Below are 20,617 nucleotides of genomic sequence, written 5' to 3' on the forward strand. Positions count from 1 at the left end.
CATGGTTCGTCTCGTTAGTATACGGACGAATTAATGCAGCTTCTGCTGCCGTCGATGTGTTGTTGCTGCGGGTTGCTGAGCTTGGCGGGCAGGCGGAGGTGGTGATGCTGCCGTGAGCAGCGCGACAGGGGTGGGTGTTGCCTTGACAGCTGATGCGCTTGGTTGACCCGACCTCACGTGCTCTTGACAATCCATTCACTTACCTCTTTGCAACCAAGCACATGCGCCTTTCGGGCTCGCGACCGACCGCGACGCTCTTACAGTCCTCACGACAGCGACGATGGATTAGTGACGGGCGTCCCTTTGCGCCAGGCGACTTGGTCATCTTGCGACAAAAGATCGACCGCTCTGCTCCCCCGATCTTGACGAAACCTCTGAAACCAGGACGGCGCATTGAAGGCCATAAGGGCATCATTCAACACGATGATATCATTGGCAAAAGAGTCAGGGACATTGTCAAGTCGAGCACCACGCGGTCGACCAGGGATCCGACCGAGTACAGGCTGCACGAGGTCACACTGGACGAATACACGCGGTTGAGCAGGCGATTGGTGACACCTATCTACCCGGCAGATGCCAACCTCATTGTAGCCTTGCTTGACTTGCATCCCGATGCTGGTGAGACGGAAGAAGTTGCTCCACGACTCGAGATCTTGGAGGCAGGCACAGGTCATGGAGCGCTCACACTTCACTTGAGCCGCGCAATTCATGCACAGAATAGTGGCATCCGGATCGGCAGCGAGGATGTCGACGAGTGGAAAGCGCACCGCCGTGCCATAATCCACACCACCGACATATCATCTCAATTCGCAGCTCACGCTCAGACTGTTGTCGAGGGATTCAGGCGTGGAATCTACGCAAGAAACGTCGACTTCCATGTTGGCGATGTCAGTGAAGTTCTAAGATCTCTTCAAGCATGTCGCGATACAAGATCATTCTTGTCTCACGCTTTCCTTGACATGCCTGCAGCAGACGCTCACCTCGCCACGGTTGCCGACGCATTGAGGACTGATGGCACGCTCATAGTCTTTAATCCTTCCATAACACAAGTCATTTCGTGCGCGACGAAGGTGAAGGAGCAGGGCATCCCACTCGATCTCGAGAAGGTGGTGGAGCTAGGAGTGAACGGCGGAAGTGGAGGGCGCGAATGGGATGTGCGATTTGTACGACCACGCTCTGAGGAGGCGCCACTGCGAGAGACTCCACCATCAGACACAGACACAGACTCAGGCCACGACGGCGATGCATCTCCCGAACTACGATCCCCGGTCTCCGCGGCTGATCGAACGTGGTCTTTGGTCTGCCGACCAAAAGTTGGGGAGCGCATCGTGGGTGGTGGCTTCCTGGGCGTGTGGAAGAAGCAGCGAGACATGAGGGCCGAGTCCAATCAGCCTTCGCCATAGCATGGGCCTGGTCGACTTGTCTTACTCCGTCCATCCAACAAGGAACTGCCCAAATCAGATCAAAGGATCTATGTTGTGTGTATCTGGCTCGGTGCTGTCATGTGTGTCCAAGATCAGACATGACATTCTCCTGTCTGGGGAGCCGGAGTAGAGCTGGATGAGTCTAAGTCAGTGCTTTCACGTTCCTGATATACATTAGTAGTGCCAACACAGCGCAAACAGGGACTAGAAGAACAATCTCAAATCACCATTCCCCATTGTCTCTATTTCCTCTCTCTTCTCGTCTTGTGACTGACTCATGCTGTCACTTCTTTTTCATCCCTAAGCCTCTTTGTCAACCTCTTAGTCGTGCCCTGCAACAACGCCAGCACTCAAACCAAAACCAAAACCAGCGTACAGAAGAGTTGTCAGACATTACACAGTTCTGGAATCCAGGAACAAAGTGATTGAATTTAAGGCCTGAAAGTAGAATTAAACTTTCGTTGCAAAACACACGCATGCCCAGTTCCGCAGCCACCCGTAACGCCGCGCTGAAACTCAATGATGTTTTTACTATTAAAACAACTCCACCACGTCAAAGTTCTTCTTCGAACAACACACTCACCCAAAAACTACTACTACTCCAACTTCTCATTCCCAGGATCGTCGCTTTCGCTCGGCGAGTGCGCAGCCTGCGTCGCCATGGGGAACGTCGGGGCGAAGTTGGACTTCTCGCGGATCTTGGAGCCTCGGAGGTAGAAGTAGACGGGCATTGGGACGAGCGCGAAGGCGACCTGGAGAAGACGAAGATCAGTAAAGGTTCTTGGTGGATTGGAGGGTATTGGCGAGACTTACACAACCGAGGAGGGTGCCGGCCCATTGGACGCCCATGCCCTTGATCATCTGAGTGGCAAAGAGAGGGAAGCCAGCGCCTGCTAGGGATCGCAGGAAGGTGTTGGCCGCAATTGCAGAGGCGGCAAACATGAGATAGGCGTCGATGAGGCTGCACAAAACGTCAATATGGGCTCGTTGAAGCTCAGATGTTAGCAGACTCACTAATTCAAACACTGAAGGAAGATGCTCATGAGGCCGAAGCCAGTGCAAAGACCAGACAACGTGGGCGCGATCCAGTGGATGTCGGCTCTGTACCCAGTCCAGCCATACCAAAGCAACCCGATGCCGAAGAATACGCCACCGACGATGACAGGAGGCAAACGCCATTCGGGGATGGGCATGTTGTTGTTCGCCGCCAGCTTCCTGTTGTAACCGGGTTGCAGCAAGATCATGTACAGACCCGCCAGCATCTCACCGACGATCATGCCAAAGAAGGGCAGGCCGCCGACTCCAGGGTTGAATCCGTGGATCTGCTGGAAGACGATCGGGTAGAAGGTTAAGAAGAGGTACAGCAAGCCGTAAATGAAAGCCATGTAGATCGAGATGAGAAGCACGATCGGTTCGGTGAAGAGCATGCGCATCGGACGGGACAAATTCTTCTCCAGCAGCTCGCGGAAGTCGACTTCGATCTCTTCTTGCTTGGCGTGAATGCCCCAATTCTTGGTCCGCTTCCTCAGATCGGAGGCTTTGTTGACGAGAATGACCGGTGGATACGTCTCTTCGAGGAAGATGACCGACAAGCCCAAGCCGAGAAAGCCCATGATGGCAGTGATGTACTCGGTCCATCGCCATCCAAGATAGCTCATATTGATGAAGCCACCAATAAAGGGTGCTAAGAGCGGTCCACTGAACACAGTCATACTGAAGACTGTGATTGCGAGTCCACGTTGCCGGTTGCTGAACATGTCAGCGAAGACAGCACCAACACACGTCAATGGACAAGCCCCGAAGAATCCAGCGAAGAAGCGGCAGATGAAGATCGTTTGTGCATCCTTTGCAACAGCCACCGCGATGTTGAAGATCGAGAATCCAAACGACGAGATCAGGAGGGGAGCTTTGCGTCCGTACAGCTCTGACGACGGAGCCCATACTATGGGACCCGTAGCGAACCCAAGAACGTATAATGAAACGCCTAGGATGCCTACTTCGCGCGATACGTTGAACTGCTGCGCAACAGTCTGGGTGGCCGTCGAGAAGATTGATGAACCGAAGGCTGCCGTCAAGGTCACATATCCGAGGACGATCGCCACCGGCAACTTCTTCTTCAATGGCCAATTCTGAGCGTGGAGAGGATCGTTTGGCCCATCAAACTCCACGACGTACTCTTCTCGGTCTGGTAGTGGCGGCGGAAATGGCTTCCCTGCACCAAAGTTCGGCAGCGGTTGCTTGGTATGTCTACTAGTCGTCCTAGACCGCAGACTTGCTCCCACTGTTTGGCTGTGCTGACTTCTTCCAGTCTGTATCCGGCTCAACGCTGTTGGATGCCTCTCGAGATCGACATCGTCCCGCTGCGTCGCCATCCTCGAAACTCCAATCTCTTGTCTCTCCACCGATTCGCCCGAAGAAGAGGAGCCTGAACTCGAAGTGCTCGCCCCGGTCACTGTTCGTGACAGCGCCTCCCTCCTCTCCTCTTTCTCTGTAGGATGCATTGGCCTCTCTGTCGACGGCGTAGGCCCACCTCCAACCGCGAAACGTTCTGGACTGGCTTCCAGCTCGATATCCGCTAGCCTCTTGTCTTCTTCATTCATGGCGGCTGGCGACTGTCTCAAGATGCTGAATTCGTTCGTCCAGGTTCGGTCCCTCGAGTGGCCAGGTCTGTCTTTCCCAGAAACACCGCAGACACGTTCAATGGAATATGAAGGTCGAAGGAACCAGCCAAGAGAAGGCGAGAGAATGACTTAAAGAAACACGTCCAGGCGTGTCGTCCCACTCGGCATGCAGACGGTCCAAAGAAAGTCCAGACGGAACTCCGCAGGACAGGAAAAACCGACCTGCAACGACGCAACGACGCAACAACCTCGTAAGCAAGCCACTAGAGCCTTAGTCAAGGCCCGTCGACGTCGTCTGGCTGCTGTCCAACCCCACCGAGAGAATTCGCTTCCAGTCAAATCTTTCTCGCTGCAGATATCTGCCGACCTTGCAGAATGCTTGTTGGTGTTCGTGCCGAACCCGATCCGGTGGGGGCCTGTCGATGTGCTTGCCGATGTTTAGCCCCGGGTCGTTGGAGGGTATGTCCTTTTGCACTGTTCTGGCAGGTTGTGTTGTTTAAAAGACTCAGATATCAATCACGCGCGCAGAACTCGTTTGGTTCATAAGACCTGGACCCTAGAATCCAAACACGAGGGAACCGCTAGGCTAAGAAACTCTGCGAAAGGTGAGGTGCATTTTGCCGCGTAGGTTGCTCCCGCCTCGGCCGGACGCCGACATGCCGATGGACGACGTCTCCATCTGCTCACTTGTCAGAGCAAGATCCTTTGTGCATAACCACGAGAGTGACACCTATACGGCCGAAGAAGGCTCAATAGGCGATGCAAATGCTATCTCCGTGCATACGAATACGTTCCAGCGTGATTTCTAAGTCGGTCGTCTCTCAGTTCAACCGCCGAACGATGGCCACAATACGGACTTCGCGGCCACACCAAGACAGGACTGCGCAGGAGCCAAGGGATCCTTCTGTACACTCTGTGATACTGGCCAACATCAGGGAGGTCAATGAAAATATCAGACTGTTAAGATTGAACGCCACCGATCCAAATCGAGCTATCAAGGTACATTCGGATGTTTACGTGCTGCTCAATGGATCACTAACTGACACAGTAAAGTTCTTGCCTGGACAATGGCTAGATACATTCATACCGGGCTTGCAGAAAGCTGGGTACGAGCGAATACTGCAACCTAGATGCAGATACAGTTGTTAATGGTGCTCCTACAGTGGCTTCACAATCACATCTACCCCAGGCGAAGCCAGGCCGAGTTCTCACTCACCACCATATCTCGAGCTTGCGGTTCAGAATAGCACGAATCCCGTCAGTAGTCGTAATGAATACAAGATGCTGGTCACAACGCCCTGATGGCTAACCGAAATCTTAGCCTGCTAAATGGCTATGGCGTCCAAGTGAAGAGATCTTGGGCTCCGAACTCGTGGTCAGAGTAGGCGGATCGTTTACATGGCCGCCTCCTCATCTGGACGTCCACCAGATCGATAGATTGGTTCTCATCGCAGGCGGTGTCGGTATCAAGTAAGTCATCGCAATAAACCAATCTCAAGACTCTTCAAGCTAACAGTATCAACCAGCCCGCTCATATCGATCTTCTCCCAACTCATCAGGGGCTCTTCAAGACCGAAGGAGATTCACTTCATATACGGCACCAAAACAACATCGGAGCTGGATCCTCAAAGAATCCTCTTCGTCCCACGACTCATGGATCTTGTCGCTGCTGAGGCCGATCCAAACGTCACCTTGAGCTTATTCCTAACAGGCACTGGAGATGAAGGTCCCATCGAGCATGGCAAGCTGCCAAATCGGACGTTTGGTAGACGGATCACAGAAGCAGATCTCGTCAGAGCCATCGATGGATACAAGCAGAATGTCTTTGGAGCCGAGCACGATCGTAAGAACACTGTATGCTATGTGTGCGGTCCACAGAAGATGACAGACGAAGTTGGTAAGTCTAGCTGAGCAATGAGATTACAATGTGTATATTATGCAAGGCTGATGTGAATAGTATCCTTCCTCCGTGGTCAAGAAGGCTTGTCTGAGGAGCGAGTGCTACAAGAGAAGTGGTGGTGATTATGACACTACATGGAAATCCAGAGCAGAATTGGAATCGCCACCAGTATCCTGTCATGTCGTGAACCTCACAACGCTAGCTTCTTGTGGGCCGGATCACATGAAGCTGCATGACGTGGCCTGAACGGAAGGTCCATATCTGTGCTTTTGGTTGGTGAATGATTCCTGTCTTCCAACTTGGACATCATGATCTAGACGCTTTACAGAATCCCAAGAAAGGATTACCTCAAGACTATGACATGCCGTCGTACCATTCGCACTTGAAAGTCCACAGCTTTGGGTCACTCCATCGTTCAATTCATTGATGAGGTGTCGCGCTATGAAGTGTTTCGATTCGGCGGGATGGAACTGCAGCAACCTCGCCTACCACGACGCATAGTAGAAACGCCAAACCCTCGCCATGATCCCAGTCTGCCCCAAACATGCAGTGCATCTAGAAGACCATCTCATGCGGCCTGTCGCCCTTTCTCAGGCTGAAGTTGGAGCTGAGGTATGCCTGGAGCTCCGGCTCCTTCTTGATGGCCGCCAACAGGGCCTTGTCCACCTTCTTCTGGTCCTCAGCACGCTCACCAGCAACCTCCTTCTTGGCTGGCTTCTCGCCCGAGGCCTGCTTGAAGAAAGACTCCTCGCTGCCCTTCTTGTCCGCCTTCCTGTCCCGAGCAAAGTAGCTCTCGCTGGCGACCTTGTCCAAAGTCGAGTTGTCGAGGCCGTCGAGAGAGACGGTGGTCTTGGTTGCGATCACGTAGCGGGCATTGACGCGGCGGAGTGGGACACCGTTGACCTTGAAGGGACCGGTGACGATGAGGGTGCCCTGGGGTCCGACCTTGAGGAGGACCACGCGCTTGCCTCGGAAACGACCAGCGAGGAGGATAAGGACAGCGCCCGGCTGGAGAGATGCGCGAGGCTTGTATGGGTGCTGGGTCTTGCGAGTCTGTTTATCTCGAAGTCAGCTCCAATTCCATCAAACTACACATCCTCCTTCATCCAATCTCTGCATCTCCGTGGCCGTGATCCATCGTCGGTATATCGTACCTTCTTCAACTGTGGCTCGTCCTCAGCAGGGTAGTATTTGCTGGCCTTTTGCGAGGCTGGCGTGATGGTGCGCTCGCCCTTCTGGAACTTCTTGGTCTGGGGCGCCTCGGACGACATGTTGGCCAGCGGGTGGATGGAGGGTGTGGTGCTGTTGGTGTTAGTTGACGTCGTCGTCGAGCGTCGAGAGCGGCGGATCAGGTCGAATTTCCAAGTGCTCCAATATTCGGGCTTGGCGACCTGACCAAGTGTGCGGCTGAACTTCGGCCGCGGACCGTTCCGGCGACTTCCCCGAGCTGCGCTGCCGTCGTCGCATGTTGGAGCTCTCTCCATCAACAGCACACGACCAACAACTTCACTCCACCTTCATCAAACAACAACCTCCACAGCGATGGCGACGAATCCACTCATCACATTCAAGGCTGGCAGATGCACGTTTGCCGGCCGCAAAGTCACCCCCGCCGACACCAAAGGCTACGTCTACCTCTACCACGAAGATGAGCTACTTCACTTCTGTTGGCGTCCACGCTCAGCACCAGCCACCGAGCCCGAAATCGACCTGCTCATGTTCCCACAAGACGGCACATTCTATCCACTTCCAAAAGAGCAAGGCACAGAGGAGCTTCATTCGCCTACCAACGGTCGCATCTTCGTGCTCAAGTTCAATTCGAGCAGCCAAAAGTACTTCTTCTGGATGCAGAGCAAGGCAAGAGGTGATGACCCCAGCTTGTTCAGTCTGAGAGATCAGAGAATCGGTCAGATCATCGACAGCCTCCTTCAGGGCGAAGACGTCGATGTAGCGGGCGAGCTGGAAGAGGTTCGTCTCGGTGGAGACGGTTCTGGTCCGAACGGTGATGCAGATGCTATGGAAGTGGACGGCGGACCATCTCTGGAGAGACAGGAGACGGGTGGCGCTGGACAGGACGCAACTGGCGGCGATCCGCGAGAAGAGGGCGAGGCGAGCAGAGAGGGAGGCGCGGACGGAGGCAGAGCGTAAGTCACGGAAAGTTCCTTTCTGGAAGCAAGGAGCTAGGCGCAGCCCGGTGATGGCAGAAAAAAGTCACCAAAAGCGGCATGGAATCATGGGAAGGCGCAATGGGATGCATGTACGCAATGCTTGAAACACATCTGTTTGCTGTGCTCGATGCAATCTGCTTCCACTGCTGTTCTTTCTTTGTTTGACCACATTGGTAAGAGTCATGCTTACGTCTTCTACCTAGGTAGTGCCGCATCTTCCTCATCAGCACCACAAGACACCAACGCAATTGTACAAAATTTCCTCAAGTCGCTCAAGGGTGGCGGTGGCGGAGGACAGCAACAAGCAGACAAGCCTTTCACGACCCTTCCGGACCTCCTCACGCCGTCTACAACGACGGCCTACATCGCCAGCGCCTCAACACAGCAACTCGACCAGCTTTGCAGTTTCCTTCCTCCCGAGCTCTTCCTCCTAGCCCAAGAATCTTCATCGACAACATCTTCAGCAGAGACGACGGCCGCCGCGGGCCAAGCAGCCATCGAAGCACTATCCACAAGTCAGAAGAAGGAGATCCTTAACAAGGTTCTCCACTCGCCACAGCTCCAGCAGAGTCTTGGATCTCTGACGGTGGCATTGAGAGACGGTGGACTGCCGATGATTGGCGAGGCTTTGGGATTACAGGTGGAGAACGGTGGTCTTATCAGGCATGGCAGCATGCCCCTTGGTGGTGGCGAAGCGGTGGAAGCCTTCGTCAAGGGCGTCAAGAAGAGCGCAGAAGAGGAGTCGAGGAAGAAGTAGGAGTGAATACTTCGATATGAGGACTACTTTTGCATCTGCACATGAGTCAGGGTGGCTCGTTCCAGACGACATAGAGCAAATACACTTGTAAGATACAATGTAACCCTATTCCCTGTACTGTATAGTGTTTCTCTTATGACAATCGTCCCTCTAAGCCAAGCAGCCATCCATTCGACTCCACGCACCACACACTGCATCAGGGATGCAAGATCCATCAACAACGCCCAACCACCGTCCTTCCTGCTCAAGTCCTACAAGCAATCTTAACTTGATCCGCAATAAACTTCCCAAACTCCGGAATAATCCCAATCGCCACCTCCAGCGCCGCCCCCAACTTCCCACACTTCTGCGCCGGCGGCACAATCTGCGCGCTCTCCACACTCACCGTCAGACTATCCGCGCGCAGACTCCCATCGGAATTATACAGCGTCAGCGTCATCTCCGACGGCACCTTATAATTCCTGCTGCTCCCGAAACACAGATCCATCGCCTCCCCGCCGCCGCCGTTGTTCTTCTGGCACGCGCACATCTCGGGCCGGAACTGGCCGCAGGCCGCTTGAGGGTTGTCGGAGCAGCCTCCTAACCCGCAGCCCCGACAGTCCTTCCAGATGACGCCGCTGTCCTCCTGGATCTTCTGCACGAGTTCCCACATCGCCCTCACGGGCTGGTTCCGCACGGCGAAGCCGTCGACGCCGGAGACGACGCCCCAGTTGCCGGAGATCTTGACTTGCACGCTGAGGTCCGGGGAGGAGTCTTCCCAGACGCAGGCGGCGCTGTAGCCGTATTGGTTGTAGGTGTCGTCGGTGGCGATGCCCGTGGCGTCGCCGGAGCCGTAGCCTTTTTGCCAGATGGCGGCGAAGAGGTCCGTGTCGCCGACGGTGACGAAGTTGTTGGTGTAGTGGAATTCGAGGTAGTAGGGGAGGGTGGCACGTTTGCTGATGGATTGTGGTTCTTGGGGGTGGTTGTGTTGGGGTGCAGCGGCGGCGAGAGATGCTGCCGTGAGGAGGGGGGAGAATCTCATGGTGATGTTTCCTAGTCGAGGAGAGCGGTAGGTGTAAGAGGGATTGGAACAGAGGTCGATAGTGGAGGAAGGAGACTTGCTCTTGATGCCATCAAGCCCATATTAATACAAAGAGGAAAATTGATACTCATCTCTTTCGCCATGGTGATGGTTCCACATCGAACACCTTACCTCGCCCTCCGAATCGTCGCTACCGCTGCATCGTATCAAACGAGCATCTCAACCGAACGAAGCATTGATCCATTCGATTGGCTGACCAACTGAGAACAACCAAGTGCTTCTCCCAGAATAGTCCTCTTCGACCACGCCATGCAAACACCCGGGTTAGATTTTCTCGTCTTTCAGGCGCACGTGCAAAGTCATGAGCTGACGATTGGGGATGTAATATATCTCGATGAAAATGGCCTCTTCAGACTGACAAGGCTGACCATCGTAGTTGGGTGCTACTGTAGCGTCCGGGTAATTAATGGTCATGGTGCTTTGCAAGATTCTGTTTTACCCGGCATCTGGCAGTTCTGCGGCGGCGTTTCGAAGGTGAGACATCTCTACGCCAAGGCTTTTTCTTCTGGTAGACCATCGCCGTAGATGAGGTAATGAGTAATCTTAGGTAATATCAAGTTGTCTCTTTGGACTAGGAGGTGCGGTGGTCGAAGATGCTTTCTTGCTTTTTGAGTCTGATGGGAGAGCAGTCTGCTGTTATGTGTCGAACAGACCCCTCATTGAATCGGTCAGCTCCAAGAAACTCCTCAGTCAGATCTGTAGAACGTACCATGACAAAGAATGTCGACACGAAGCACGATCCAGAAATGCACCGATGTCGAGAAGGACGAGGTGAAGTCACAGCAGGATTCGAGACATTTCTTGGCAAAGTCTCGAACTCTGTCGTCTGCCTTGTTTTGCGAGCACCTCCTCTTCAACGAACCCCTCTTCTTCCCGACATCATCACCATCATGCACTTCCTCTGCTTCAGTCGTCTAGCATTGGGCGTAGCCATTCCATCGGTCGCGGTATACCTGACGCCCAAGAACGATGAACGGCCAACACCACTCGCCACTCAACCCACGAAAGGACAATCTGACGGAAAGGCGACGAATGCTTGAAGAAGAAGACATGCTGTCCAATTCGATGCTATAATCCGGCTCCTGGCCTCAGTCTGGGAGGCGATTATGGTATTTACAATTCCTTGATCTTCCATGAGATCCGCCTCGAAACCACCAACGCCGTCGCATAAACCGCATGAAAAGATCCAAATCCCATGGCCCTCGTTTAACCATGACACATCGCTTCCTGATCGTAAAACAAAGACTACCGCCTCGACATGGATCGATGGGTTCTCGTCCGCCTGTCGTCTGAGCTTGCGCTGCCTGTGAAGTTGGTCAGTATATTCCCGTCTCATCTTGCTGGCTGGCTTTTACTCACTGGCACTGGTGTAGTAATCACTCGAGTATGAGTACTCGCTGTACTTCTCATCCCTCCTATTTTCCCGCCTTCTCTTAAGACCCAGGATGGCCCACAAGGCTGCCAAACCAGCCCCAATACCGAGTAGGTTGCGTCCTGTGTGGTTTTCTCTCCGTTCACGGTCGACTCTCGTGGCTGGCTTGGCCGCGCCGTACCATGTCCTGCCACCACCGCCACCGCTGGCGTGGTGCGATCGACGCTCATATTCCTCCACCTCAACGCGCCTCTTCCGCTTGCCGAGACCAAAGCACGCAAGACAGCCATCCAGCAAACCGCGGAGACAGCAGTAGAAGCAGATCAACGCAAGCAGAAGAATACCAGCGAGGACACCGATGACGATACCAGCAATCGCTCCACCAGACAAGCCTCCGCCGCCGCTTGACTGTTCTCCTGTGACTGTCACATTTGCGCCTGTTGCGACGGGTGTCGAGAATGGAACCGTGGTGGTTGGGCTCACAGTCGCAGTGATAACCGTCTGCCCAGAACTGGTCGGCCGAATTGGAGCGCCTGCTGTGTTGCCCGCACTGGTGTAGGAGCTGTAGTATCCAGAGCTTCCACCACCAGCTGCTGGTCTGCAGTCGCTGGTGTTTGGATCGAAGCAGTACTCGCCGCTCTTACAGCACGTACTTCCGCAAGCCTGTTCGTTGAGAGCCCAAGTGCAGGTGCCAGCAGTGGCCGCCGCCGTGGCGCCAGCGCCTGAGAGGTAGCTGCTCATGGTGCTGGTGATTGTCTCCAGGTCTGTCTGGACGTATGTGGTGGTATAGTACTGCCAGTACCCTCCACTGGCCGCTGTTGCTTGGCTTCCTCCATTGGCGGTGCAGGATGCAATCGAATTGGCGTCGGTATAGCAGGCTTCTCCCGCCGAGCAACAGAGTTGGTTGTAGTAGCCGCACGGTGTACAGGCTCGACCGAACAGCTCGTTGAGCGAGAAGCCATTGGGATAAGCGAGTGTGGGTTTTGGGCTGAGCAGAATGGTTGTAATGAGCTGCAGCAGCGGTCGGGGCGCTTGATGGAAGCGCATGGCTCGTGGGAGCGCCCTCGTGGGCAGAGGAATGCGTCGTTTGTGCTGGAATGGAGGAGGTGTTCGAATGGGGTTGACCGCTCAAGAGAGCAACTGGCGCGAGGAATGCAACCCCGCTTCGAGCGGTGGATTTCGCTTTGGAGCTTCGACTTTCACATGCGGCGGATGGCGTTTGTGTGCGACGGGCGGAAACGATAGCAATGCTGCAATAGTCAGAGACACACCCAGTAGTGACTGAAAAGGCTGAGGTTGGAAGAGTTGCGAGGACAGAGGGAGGGAGAAGGCGACTGGCGTGAACGAGTGCTGCTTCTATCGCACCCGCGAAGCTCGATGGTTGGAGGTGGCTAGCTAGCGGGCGCGCCCCAGCCCACCACTTTACCTCCCGACGACACCGGGGAAATGCAACGAAAATAACGATCCGAACCGCACGCAAGATTGCTTGAACCGATGATGCGTGCAATTGTGTGTGAAGTGACTTCTGTTGGAGCGCCTTCCGTACCAAGGTGCTGCATCGCGCCTGCGAACTGTCAACGTTGTTTCCACAGGAACCATTGCAGGGATCTTGACGCCAGCCAACCAGAGCTCACTTTCAGCGCACTGGCCACTTTCGCCCGCTTGGAGCTCCCCACTTGCAGAACATTCACTCACTCTGCATCTTCACATGCCTATCACAAAATTTGATCGCAACTAATTATGAAGCAACGATATGCGATGACTGGACATTTGGAGTCCAGTCATCCGCACGTTTTTAAGTATCATATGTCAGTGTGAACATTCGTATTCCACTCCAGCTGACTTGCAATGAAAGAAGTTGCGCTCAACGCCATACATGTCTACGACAGCATATATAGATAGTCGCTCCATTTGTCTTTGCTTCCTATTGAAATATCAGTGCTTTGATATGCCTATAGTGTTCCTCCCACGAGTTTCTTTCCGCATTTGCTGACACGAATTCCTCGCTTGCGGATCTATGGTACTGTATTGTCACATCCAAAACAGTTCAACATTGCTCGACGCATATAAAAGAGGCGGCTAGGACCGCCTTCTCGTGGCATACGGTACTCTGCGCGAGGAAGTCCAGGGTCATGGCGGCTTTTGGCACAGCGCAGGCTGCTTTCTTACTTGATGGAAGGGGAAGATTAGAAATGAAGGAGAAGAGAGCCGTCACGTTGACCGGTTCTTCAGCTTGATCTGCAGTTGAGTTAGGATAGCCTAGGTGAAGTGATACATGTAAGTGGTTCGTACACTGAGCTATCAAGTAAACCATCAAATGAGCTCTCGAATGAGCCATGCAGTGCATGTCAAGTAAGCCACGAAGTGAGCCATGAAATGAGCTATGGAGTGATCGATAAGTAAGCCGTAAAGTGAGCCGCAAAGTAGACTCTATACCGAGCCCAAAACCCACATGAAGTGAGGCATTAAGCGAGCATCAAGTAAAGTCAACAGTGAGTGAAAGACTGAATGCAGAATTGAAACGGAAGTTGAGGTTATGTCCCAAGTTGAAGCAAGCCCTTTGGCTCGCCCGAAGCAGCCATCGTCTCATGGGGTTGCCATGATCGTGCACTCGGTCTCCTGGTCGTATCTGTTGAAACTGCGCACGAGCGAAGATATTCAGTGTAGATTAGTGATATCAGTAGTAGATGGTCTTCGACCTCTCTGGATTGGGCTGGTGGAAGTCAGTCAGGGGCAAATTGTCGGAGTGCCATCGTGGTCTCGACCAACCACTCAAACGGAAAGCAATCATCTGAATCAAAGAAAGTACATCAAGAATGATTCATAGCCTCACTACATATTCCTCTGGTTCATATCTGTTCAATTCCGAGCTAACCCCTGAAATCCAGCTCCACCCACGCTTCAACCCCTTTCTTCCACTCCACACCACCCTCTACCACTTCCACGTCTGCGGCCCAAAGGTCTCGTCACCACTGACGGTCTTCTGCACGGCCGTGCCGTTGAAATCGTACGTGTTGATCACGTTGGTGCCCCACCAGCTCGCCATTTTGCCTCCGGGGAGCTGGACGCAGAAGAAGGCGATGATGGCACATAGGGCCAACCCTACGTCGAAGCCAGCGCTCGTAATGTAGTTAAATTGCATCCTAATGATGAAAACGGGGCGTTAGAGAGTGTTGTTTGATTGTTAAAGGTGGGGGGGGGGGGGCGCATTTGACTTACCACCAGCCTCGGAAGCGGTCACGGATGAATTTGTTGAAGATCCAGCCAACGGAGCAGTAAGCGAGCTGGAATACGATGTTAGCACAGAAAACAAACCATACATAAATATATAAGAGTGATGAACGACTTACAATGTTCATGGCACTGTAGGGTGGGACATAACCCATGGACGAGAACATAAGCGGGACGTTCATCTTCCTGAAGATGCCGACCTTGGGGAACGCACGAGCCAGACCGTAGACGACGAATGGCAGGAAGAAACCAATCAACCAGAACCATTGGAGGTCCTTGTAAATGGCGTCGCCGGAGAACAGGTGCTTGGGGCCGATGGCACCCCAGATGACGGAGGCGTTGTAGAAGGTCTTGATGTAGCCGCAAGTGAAGTAATTGGACGCCTCTTCCGTGCAGACATTCGAGATGGCACCGAGAGCCCATTCGACGGCGCCGAGCTGGCAGAAGCAAGACCAGATGGTTGCGACCAGCTGGGCAGCGAAAAGCGAACGTTGAGGAACGTGCATGTAGTGGCCGAGCTTCAGATCCTGGCAGAAGTACAACGCCTGGGTCATGGTGATGTAGCCGAATGTCTTGAACATCATCATGGCGATGGGGTGGCCCGGTTGCAGGTAACCGATGATGAACTCAGTGAAGACGTTCAATCCGAGCTGGATGTTGGTCATGGCTTGGATCATGCCAATGGGGATAGTCCAAACAGCGGCGATGACCAGCGAAAGCACAACTGAGTATGCCGCCATGCCAGTGGGATAGCCGTTGGAGCAGGCAAAGGCGAAACCAATCATAATGACCAAAAGTGCCAGATACCACCAGGTAGGCACCGTCTTGTACTTGCGCATGATCTTCATGTGGACGTCGTCGAGCTCGCCCTTGGAGGCCTTCCACCTCTGCCAGATCTCTCTGCCATGGAACAGGTAAGTGTGGGTGATGAGGGCAGAGATGGTGGCGAAGCTGACACCGTAAGCCAAAGCGAACGAGGTGGACAGGAAGAGAGGAGAGTATTGCTCGTAGGCAACTGGATCCACAGTGTTGTCAGGCTTCAGAATGCGCGTGATGTTGTAAGTGGAACCAGTGTTGTCGGTAATACCGTTCTGGCTGATCGGCAAGTACTCGGCGTACCACGCCCCGGTGTAATGGAGGGCTGGAGTGACGATCCACAGGAGAAAGATAATGCCAGCAAGCGTGTTGCTGATGGCGTGCCAAGGTGCGATCAGGGGGCTTTGGTAGAAAGAGTTGATCTGAGCCCAATCGAGGGTGAAGCCAGTGAAGGGGAATCCCAGAGAGATACCCGTGGTCTGGCCGAACAGCTGATTGACAATGACGCCCTTGGGCTTGATCCAAGTGACCCAGGCAAAGTAGCTGAATGCCGGGAAGATGAAGTCGGGGAACCAAGACCAGACGAACATGATGACCATGACGACCAGGAACCATTTATAACGGGAGATGGACCAGCCGTGAGTCTTGGAGGGATCGCTGGGGCTGTGGTCATGCAGAGCGTACATAAACGCGGTATTGACCAGAGCTGTAGGCCAGATCATTGCGGCAGGCTCAACCAACCACTTGCGCACAGTGCCCGCGAGACCGAAACCCAAGCACTGTGTTGACAGCGCAAAGAGGATGTTGAAGCCCCATCCGAAGCTGGGAATGTTGTAGAACTTCTGGATCGAGACGACAGTGTCGACGAAGTAACCGGTTCCACCACCGAAAGCAGCATTAGCCATGGCGACGATGATGACGTGCTCCTTGACGTTGAATGGACCTGGGTTCAGGTTCCACTTCACGCCCAGTGTCCTGAACTCGCGGTCTGGCATGACCTTCGCCCAACCGACGCCAATAGGGTAGGCGACCAGCTGGACGACGTAGGGGGAGATAGTGATGATTGGGTATCGCAAGAAGAACAGACCGTTCACACCGGAGACAATGGTCGTCAAAACCATGCCGATCGTCCAGGCACGAATGGTGCTGCAAGGGAGGTCCTCGTCATAGTTGCGGACTACAGCACGCACCTAGCAATGGAAATCAGTACGCGCGCAAGTAGACTGGTAGCTGCCAACTTACTTCAGGGTACGGAGAATCTTCGACGAGCTCATCAACGAGGATGGCCTCGCCCTTCTGGTCATGCGCTTGTGTAGCATCGTTGATAGCATCCCAGGCGGCATCGGGCATGTTGGGGTCCCATGTGTGCTCACTTCTGAACTTGTTCAATCGACGGTTGGCCTCCACCTCTGAGATATTCTTGACGGCATCCGCATGGTCTGACTTGACCTCGCCGCCGAACTCGCCCGCGATCTTGGAGACAGACGCGGCACGAAGACCATCGCCATCCAGATCCGTCAACTCAGTCTCGGTAGGGACGGCCACGACCTTGCCGCCATAGTCTTCTGTCGTGGGGATCTCGCCCGCGGTGTTGGTCCTCTTGAAGCCAAGCCTCTTGAGAGGGTTCTTGGAGCTGCTCGCCATGGTGTGCAACGAACTACCCTACAGTCACAAGACACGAAGGGAACCCAAAGGCGGGGAGAACGCAAGCTACGCCGTTGGACACATGGCAGGGTTCGAGAGTTAAATAAGTGGCCATGCCGAGTTACGCACTAACGACCGTAGATCTCAAGGTGGCAGGTCAATGGTCTACCAACACCACTCACCAACACCTCGTCAAGCGGCGAGACCGACATGGGAAGTCGACAGTCAATCTCCGCAGTACGTATGCGGTAGAGGCGCCGGAGTGGCGATCTCGACGACGATAGCTATCGCCAGCAGAAGAGGTCAAGCAGCAGATCTGCCTTTGGGCCACTTGACGTTTTGAGCAAGGTCGCGCAGGTCGATGGCAAGCCGGGTGAGTGTCGCGTGCGGCGTCGAACGCTGATACGCCCGGCTTCAATCATCAGCTATCGCAGGAGTGTTGGTTGCGTGTTGCAAGCGGGTGGACGGCCTGATGAACCAGTGGTGGGCGGTAAACCGACCATCCACCTGCCCGATGCAGTTGGCGGCGCAGATAAGACTTTGCGAGAAGAGCGCGGGCCGTCTTTCTTCCACACCTTGGACGCTTCTTTTTGCGCCTTGAAGCAAATTAGCTTGCGAGTCGACAGTGGTTTAAAAAGGCTTAGTAAAGCTTGGCGGCGTCCGTTGTACGAGAACGGCGAATTACAATCAAGTAAGTAGACTGTGGAGTGAGGAGGCGGCGAGCAACCCCTCGGTCTTGTTCAGCCGTGGCTGGTGTGGTATCCGTGTGTACATGTACTTCTTGAGCCGCTGAGCTCTCAATATGTTCCTGGACACCGTAAAGAGCTGGTACCATATCAAGTCGAGCTTACGTGCCAAGTCCGAGGACTACATCGTTGCATCGCTGTGTCGCGTGGGCCAGTCGCAGTAGCGCTGGACCCCGTCGCCTCGTGTACCCATGTTCTGAGGTGAGATTGTTTCCAATGCGCTACTGCGGCGCCGAACGGGGTCTTATCGTTCGACCATATCGTATGTACGAATCCATTGCCATCGTTTGTAGGGCTGCAGGCCGTAAGCCGTTCGCAACCAGCGATAAGGACAACGGAGACGTTGACGTGTTGAGTAAGTCCTTTGCGGAATCTTGCAGTCGTGCTCTTGCTATCATGCCTGTATCAATGCGACAGTGAATCCTCTTCGGAATGCCTTCTTCTTGTGTGCTTTTGCTGGCGGTTCAACACGGCACAGTCGAGAGCCGAGACGATAGTGCGATTCCTGCCATGCAGCACATGCAGCGACGGCGTGGCCTGGACAGTTGTTCTCGAAGCTCGCTGCGTTCTGTCGTAATCGATGTCGGAACGATGAGGGCGGCATCACAAAAGAAAGAGTGAGGTTGAGAAAAATCTCGCGCCTTTATCCATACTCGCTGGGAGCTGGCTCCGAACACCGAATGCCGTAAGGAACAGTGGATACGCTGACTGCTCCTCTTGCTCAGCCCCCCTCCATCAATGTCGCCCGCACGGTCATGTACAAATGGGCGGAGGTGGCATTGAGCACGTTTCATTCGTTCCTCGACTCCTGCGGCGGTTTAAGCTGCTCAGGCGTCTGGCTGCCTTCCAACTCCGTCTGGATCCCACTCCCAGGAAGTTCATACGAAACATGCTTCGCCGGCAGCTCGCTCCAGTAACTAGGAGCACGCGGTGAGTACTGAGTCTGCGCCGGAGAGCTCTGCCAGGAGCCTATTCCCGGAGAATTATCGTAGCTTGCTACAAGGCTGTCAGCGAGCGCATATCAGGCTGAAGACGGGAGGGACATCGACTCACGAGCTACGTTCTTGAGCACCGTACCTTCCTGCGCCGGCAACTCCTGGATCTGTTCGGTGGGCTCGTCTGGCTTTGTTGCGGCTCGTCGTCGTCTGCGCAAGTACCAAAGAATCCCGAGAATGATTATCGCGACCCCGACGATCCCGCCGACAACACCGCCGGCTATGGCGCCTGTATTCGATGAGTCGTCGGATGACGAGCCGTCGTTGTAGGTTTCATTTAGGCGCAAGAAAGGCTCTGCGGTTCCTGGATTGCTTGATATGAATGCGCCGGATAGTTGATCTGACGGACAGCCATCGCCGCATGGTGAAGTAGCGCAGCATCCCCAGAATGGTCTTTGAGAGCCTTGATCAGCTCATCGTTCACCCAGGCCCGCCAGACAGTACTTACGGATCTGTGAAGGCGCAAGTGTAGAACAAGCCTGCGGAGCACGATTGGTCGGGTATCTCTCCGTGTTGATCTGCTTCGAAGCTCGTAGGCTGAAGGTCGCCGGCGGCGCATCCCAGCTCGCATGGATTTCTTCCGCAGCATCCAACGAACCTGCTGCCTTCAGTACAAGCGTAGAAGTCCCCTCCCGAGGGACACGACATATTAGGCGTCGTCATGGCTGGGCGATATTAAGTATTAACGCGACCGTGAGTCGTAAAGTAGAAGAAAGGAAGACGAGATCACAAAGACACAAAATCGAGTAGGAGAGGAACGAAAGTGTCAGCGAAACAACCCGAGGCGATGCTCCGCTGTTCATTCATAGTTCGTTGGCCTTACAGTCAGCGGCCGGATTTATGACCTCCCAAGAAATTCGAGGCTGAGAACCCAAGCACCGAAGACCATCGTGTATGCAGATCTGGTGTGGACGCACAGGTCCATCGCAGGTATACATTACGCATTGTCTCGGCGGTCGTCGATGCGGCCTCGTCCGACTACACTGAACGGTTGTTGCCAAGGACTATCGCTGCAGTCCAAATGCAGGTTGAGTTGGCAAGCAGCTCTCGCCTAATCGGGCGAGTTCAAACCTTTCTCCAAAGCACCATCGTCGACCATACCATCTAGGGCTCAAGCAGTGGCATGTTCAGTCGATGTATGGAAGGATTGTCAGCTGCAGTGTAGTGTCTTGGAAGCCAAGATCACAGCTGAGCAGGTTGTATGCAATCTCGCGTGAAGGTCTTCGGGATTCCCTCGAGTTGTGTGGCGCGGTGCATAGGTCTCGAACGAACACGCCATGTGCTGTGGCCTGACGTCTCGGTATTCCCCAAGATTGTCCGCGGTGACGGTGAGAGCGCAGATTGTTTGTGAGTTCGCTTGCATGGGTCGCTACACCGCAGCAGATTCGCGTGTGCACGATCCCAGCATCGCTGACACGAGCAACAAGACATGATGTTAGACATGATGTTGGACATGATGTTGTTCGTGATGGCGTTGCTCATGGTAGGCCTGATGGAAGTACCGAGTAGATCTCCAGAACAGTTGTTCGAGTCGCAATCAAGATAGATGTGCGCCGTACTTGTTTGTGCCGACTCAGGTTCGCCATGCGACCACAAAGCCAATACGCAAGTACATACCCACAACTCTATCTGCGTCTCTGCTTCTGGTGTTGGTGTCGGTGAATTTGTTGGAGGAGACCAGTTAGGAGAATGCCAACAAAGTTGAAGAAACCGCCCCGCGAGAGACACGACGTGTGGCGGTCAGCACGGGCCGCTCGGTTCTGCCGACACTCTCGCGATTCTATTCTCGACCACACGTCGATGAACATATTGCCTCCCTCAGAGGTCAGCTAAATCGGCGAGATAGATAGCACGGATGAGAT

The 20,617-nt window shown here is 54.1% G+C and overlaps 9 protein-coding genes across 9 annotated transcripts; 3 read left to right on the top strand and 6 right to left on the bottom strand.

The window, feature by feature from the left end:
* Nucleotides 1-221: 221 nt before the first annotated feature.
* M409DRAFT_16878 (uncharacterized protein) lies at nucleotides 222-1,403 on the top strand (the record flags this gene model as incomplete). Its single annotated transcript, XM_033803802.1, has 1 exon — nucleotides 222-1,403. One exon carries the CDS (start codon nucleotides 222-224, stop codon nucleotides 1,401-1,403), a length of 1,182 nt encoding a protein of 393 aa, XP_033673814.1.
* Nucleotides 1,404-2,020: 617 nt separating this feature from the next.
* Nucleotides 2,021-4,024, bottom strand: M409DRAFT_62578 (uncharacterized protein; the record flags this gene model as incomplete). Its single annotated transcript, XM_033815239.1, has 3 exons — nucleotides 2,021-2,176; nucleotides 2,238-2,385; nucleotides 2,439-4,024. 3 exons carry the CDS (start codon nucleotides 4,022-4,024, stop codon nucleotides 2,021-2,023), a joined length of 1,890 nt encoding a protein of 629 aa, XP_033673815.1.
* Nucleotides 4,025-4,885: 861 nt separating this feature from the next.
* Nucleotides 4,886-6,067, top strand: M409DRAFT_49436 (uncharacterized protein; the record flags this gene model as incomplete). Its single annotated transcript, XM_033811244.1, has 6 exons — nucleotides 4,886-5,044; nucleotides 5,099-5,151; nucleotides 5,209-5,302; nucleotides 5,367-5,515; nucleotides 5,572-5,942; nucleotides 6,003-6,067. 6 exons carry the CDS (start codon nucleotides 4,886-4,888, stop codon nucleotides 6,065-6,067), a joined length of 891 nt encoding a protein of 296 aa, XP_033673816.1.
* Nucleotides 6,068-6,500: 433 nt separating this feature from the next.
* M409DRAFT_16881 (uncharacterized protein) lies at nucleotides 6,501-7,216 on the bottom strand (the record flags this gene model as incomplete). Its single annotated transcript, XM_033803803.1, has 2 exons — nucleotides 6,501-6,998; nucleotides 7,100-7,216. The coding sequence occupies 2 exons, from the start codon at nucleotides 7,214-7,216 to the stop codon at nucleotides 6,501-6,503; spliced, it is 615 nt and encodes a 204-aa protein (XP_033673817.1).
* A 271-nt stretch (nucleotides 7,217-7,487) lies between these two features.
* Nucleotides 7,488-8,870, top strand: M409DRAFT_62581 (uncharacterized protein; the record flags this gene model as incomplete). The annotated part of the gene is made up of 2 exons (XM_033815240.1): nucleotides 7,488-8,089; nucleotides 8,321-8,870. The coding sequence occupies 2 exons, from the start codon at nucleotides 7,488-7,490 to the stop codon at nucleotides 8,868-8,870; spliced, it is 1,152 nt and encodes a 383-aa protein (XP_033673818.1).
* A 244-nt stretch (nucleotides 8,871-9,114) lies between these two features.
* On the bottom strand, nucleotides 9,115-9,891 carry M409DRAFT_16883 (uncharacterized protein; the record flags this gene model as incomplete). The annotated part of the gene is made up of 1 exon (XM_033803804.1): nucleotides 9,115-9,891. One exon carries the CDS (start codon nucleotides 9,889-9,891, stop codon nucleotides 9,115-9,117), a length of 777 nt encoding a protein of 258 aa, XP_033673819.1.
* Nucleotides 9,892-11,302: 1,411 nt separating this feature from the next.
* On the bottom strand, nucleotides 11,303-12,370 carry M409DRAFT_49438 (uncharacterized protein; the record flags this gene model as incomplete). The annotated part of the gene is made up of 1 exon (XM_033811245.1): nucleotides 11,303-12,370. The coding sequence occupies one exon, from the start codon at nucleotides 12,368-12,370 to the stop codon at nucleotides 11,303-11,305; it is 1,068 nt and encodes a 355-aa protein (XP_033673820.1).
* Nucleotides 12,371-14,255: 1,885 nt separating this feature from the next.
* On the bottom strand, nucleotides 14,256-17,014 carry M409DRAFT_16885 (uncharacterized protein; the record flags this gene model as incomplete). The annotated part of the gene is made up of 4 exons (XM_033803805.1): nucleotides 14,256-14,466; nucleotides 14,543-14,607; nucleotides 14,674-16,560; nucleotides 16,613-17,014. The coding sequence occupies 4 exons, from the start codon at nucleotides 17,012-17,014 to the stop codon at nucleotides 14,256-14,258; spliced, it is 2,565 nt and encodes an 854-aa protein (XP_033673821.1).
* Nucleotides 17,015-18,550: 1,536 nt separating this feature from the next.
* M409DRAFT_16886 (uncharacterized protein) lies at nucleotides 18,551-19,418 on the bottom strand (the record flags this gene model as incomplete). Its single annotated transcript, XM_033803806.1, has 3 exons — nucleotides 18,551-18,756; nucleotides 18,814-19,148; nucleotides 19,204-19,418. The coding sequence occupies 3 exons, from the start codon at nucleotides 19,416-19,418 to the stop codon at nucleotides 18,551-18,553; spliced, it is 756 nt and encodes a 251-aa protein (XP_033673822.1).
* Between the last annotated feature and the right edge of the window lie 1,199 nt (nucleotides 19,419-20,617).

Source organism: Zasmidium cellare (genome assembly GCF_010093935.1).
Source record: "Zasmidium cellare ATCC 36951 unplaced genomic scaffold M409scaffold_2, whole genome shotgun sequence".
In the NCBI taxonomy this organism is placed as follows: Eukaryota; Fungi; Ascomycota; class Dothideomycetes; order Mycosphaerellales; family Mycosphaerellaceae; genus Zasmidium; species Zasmidium cellare.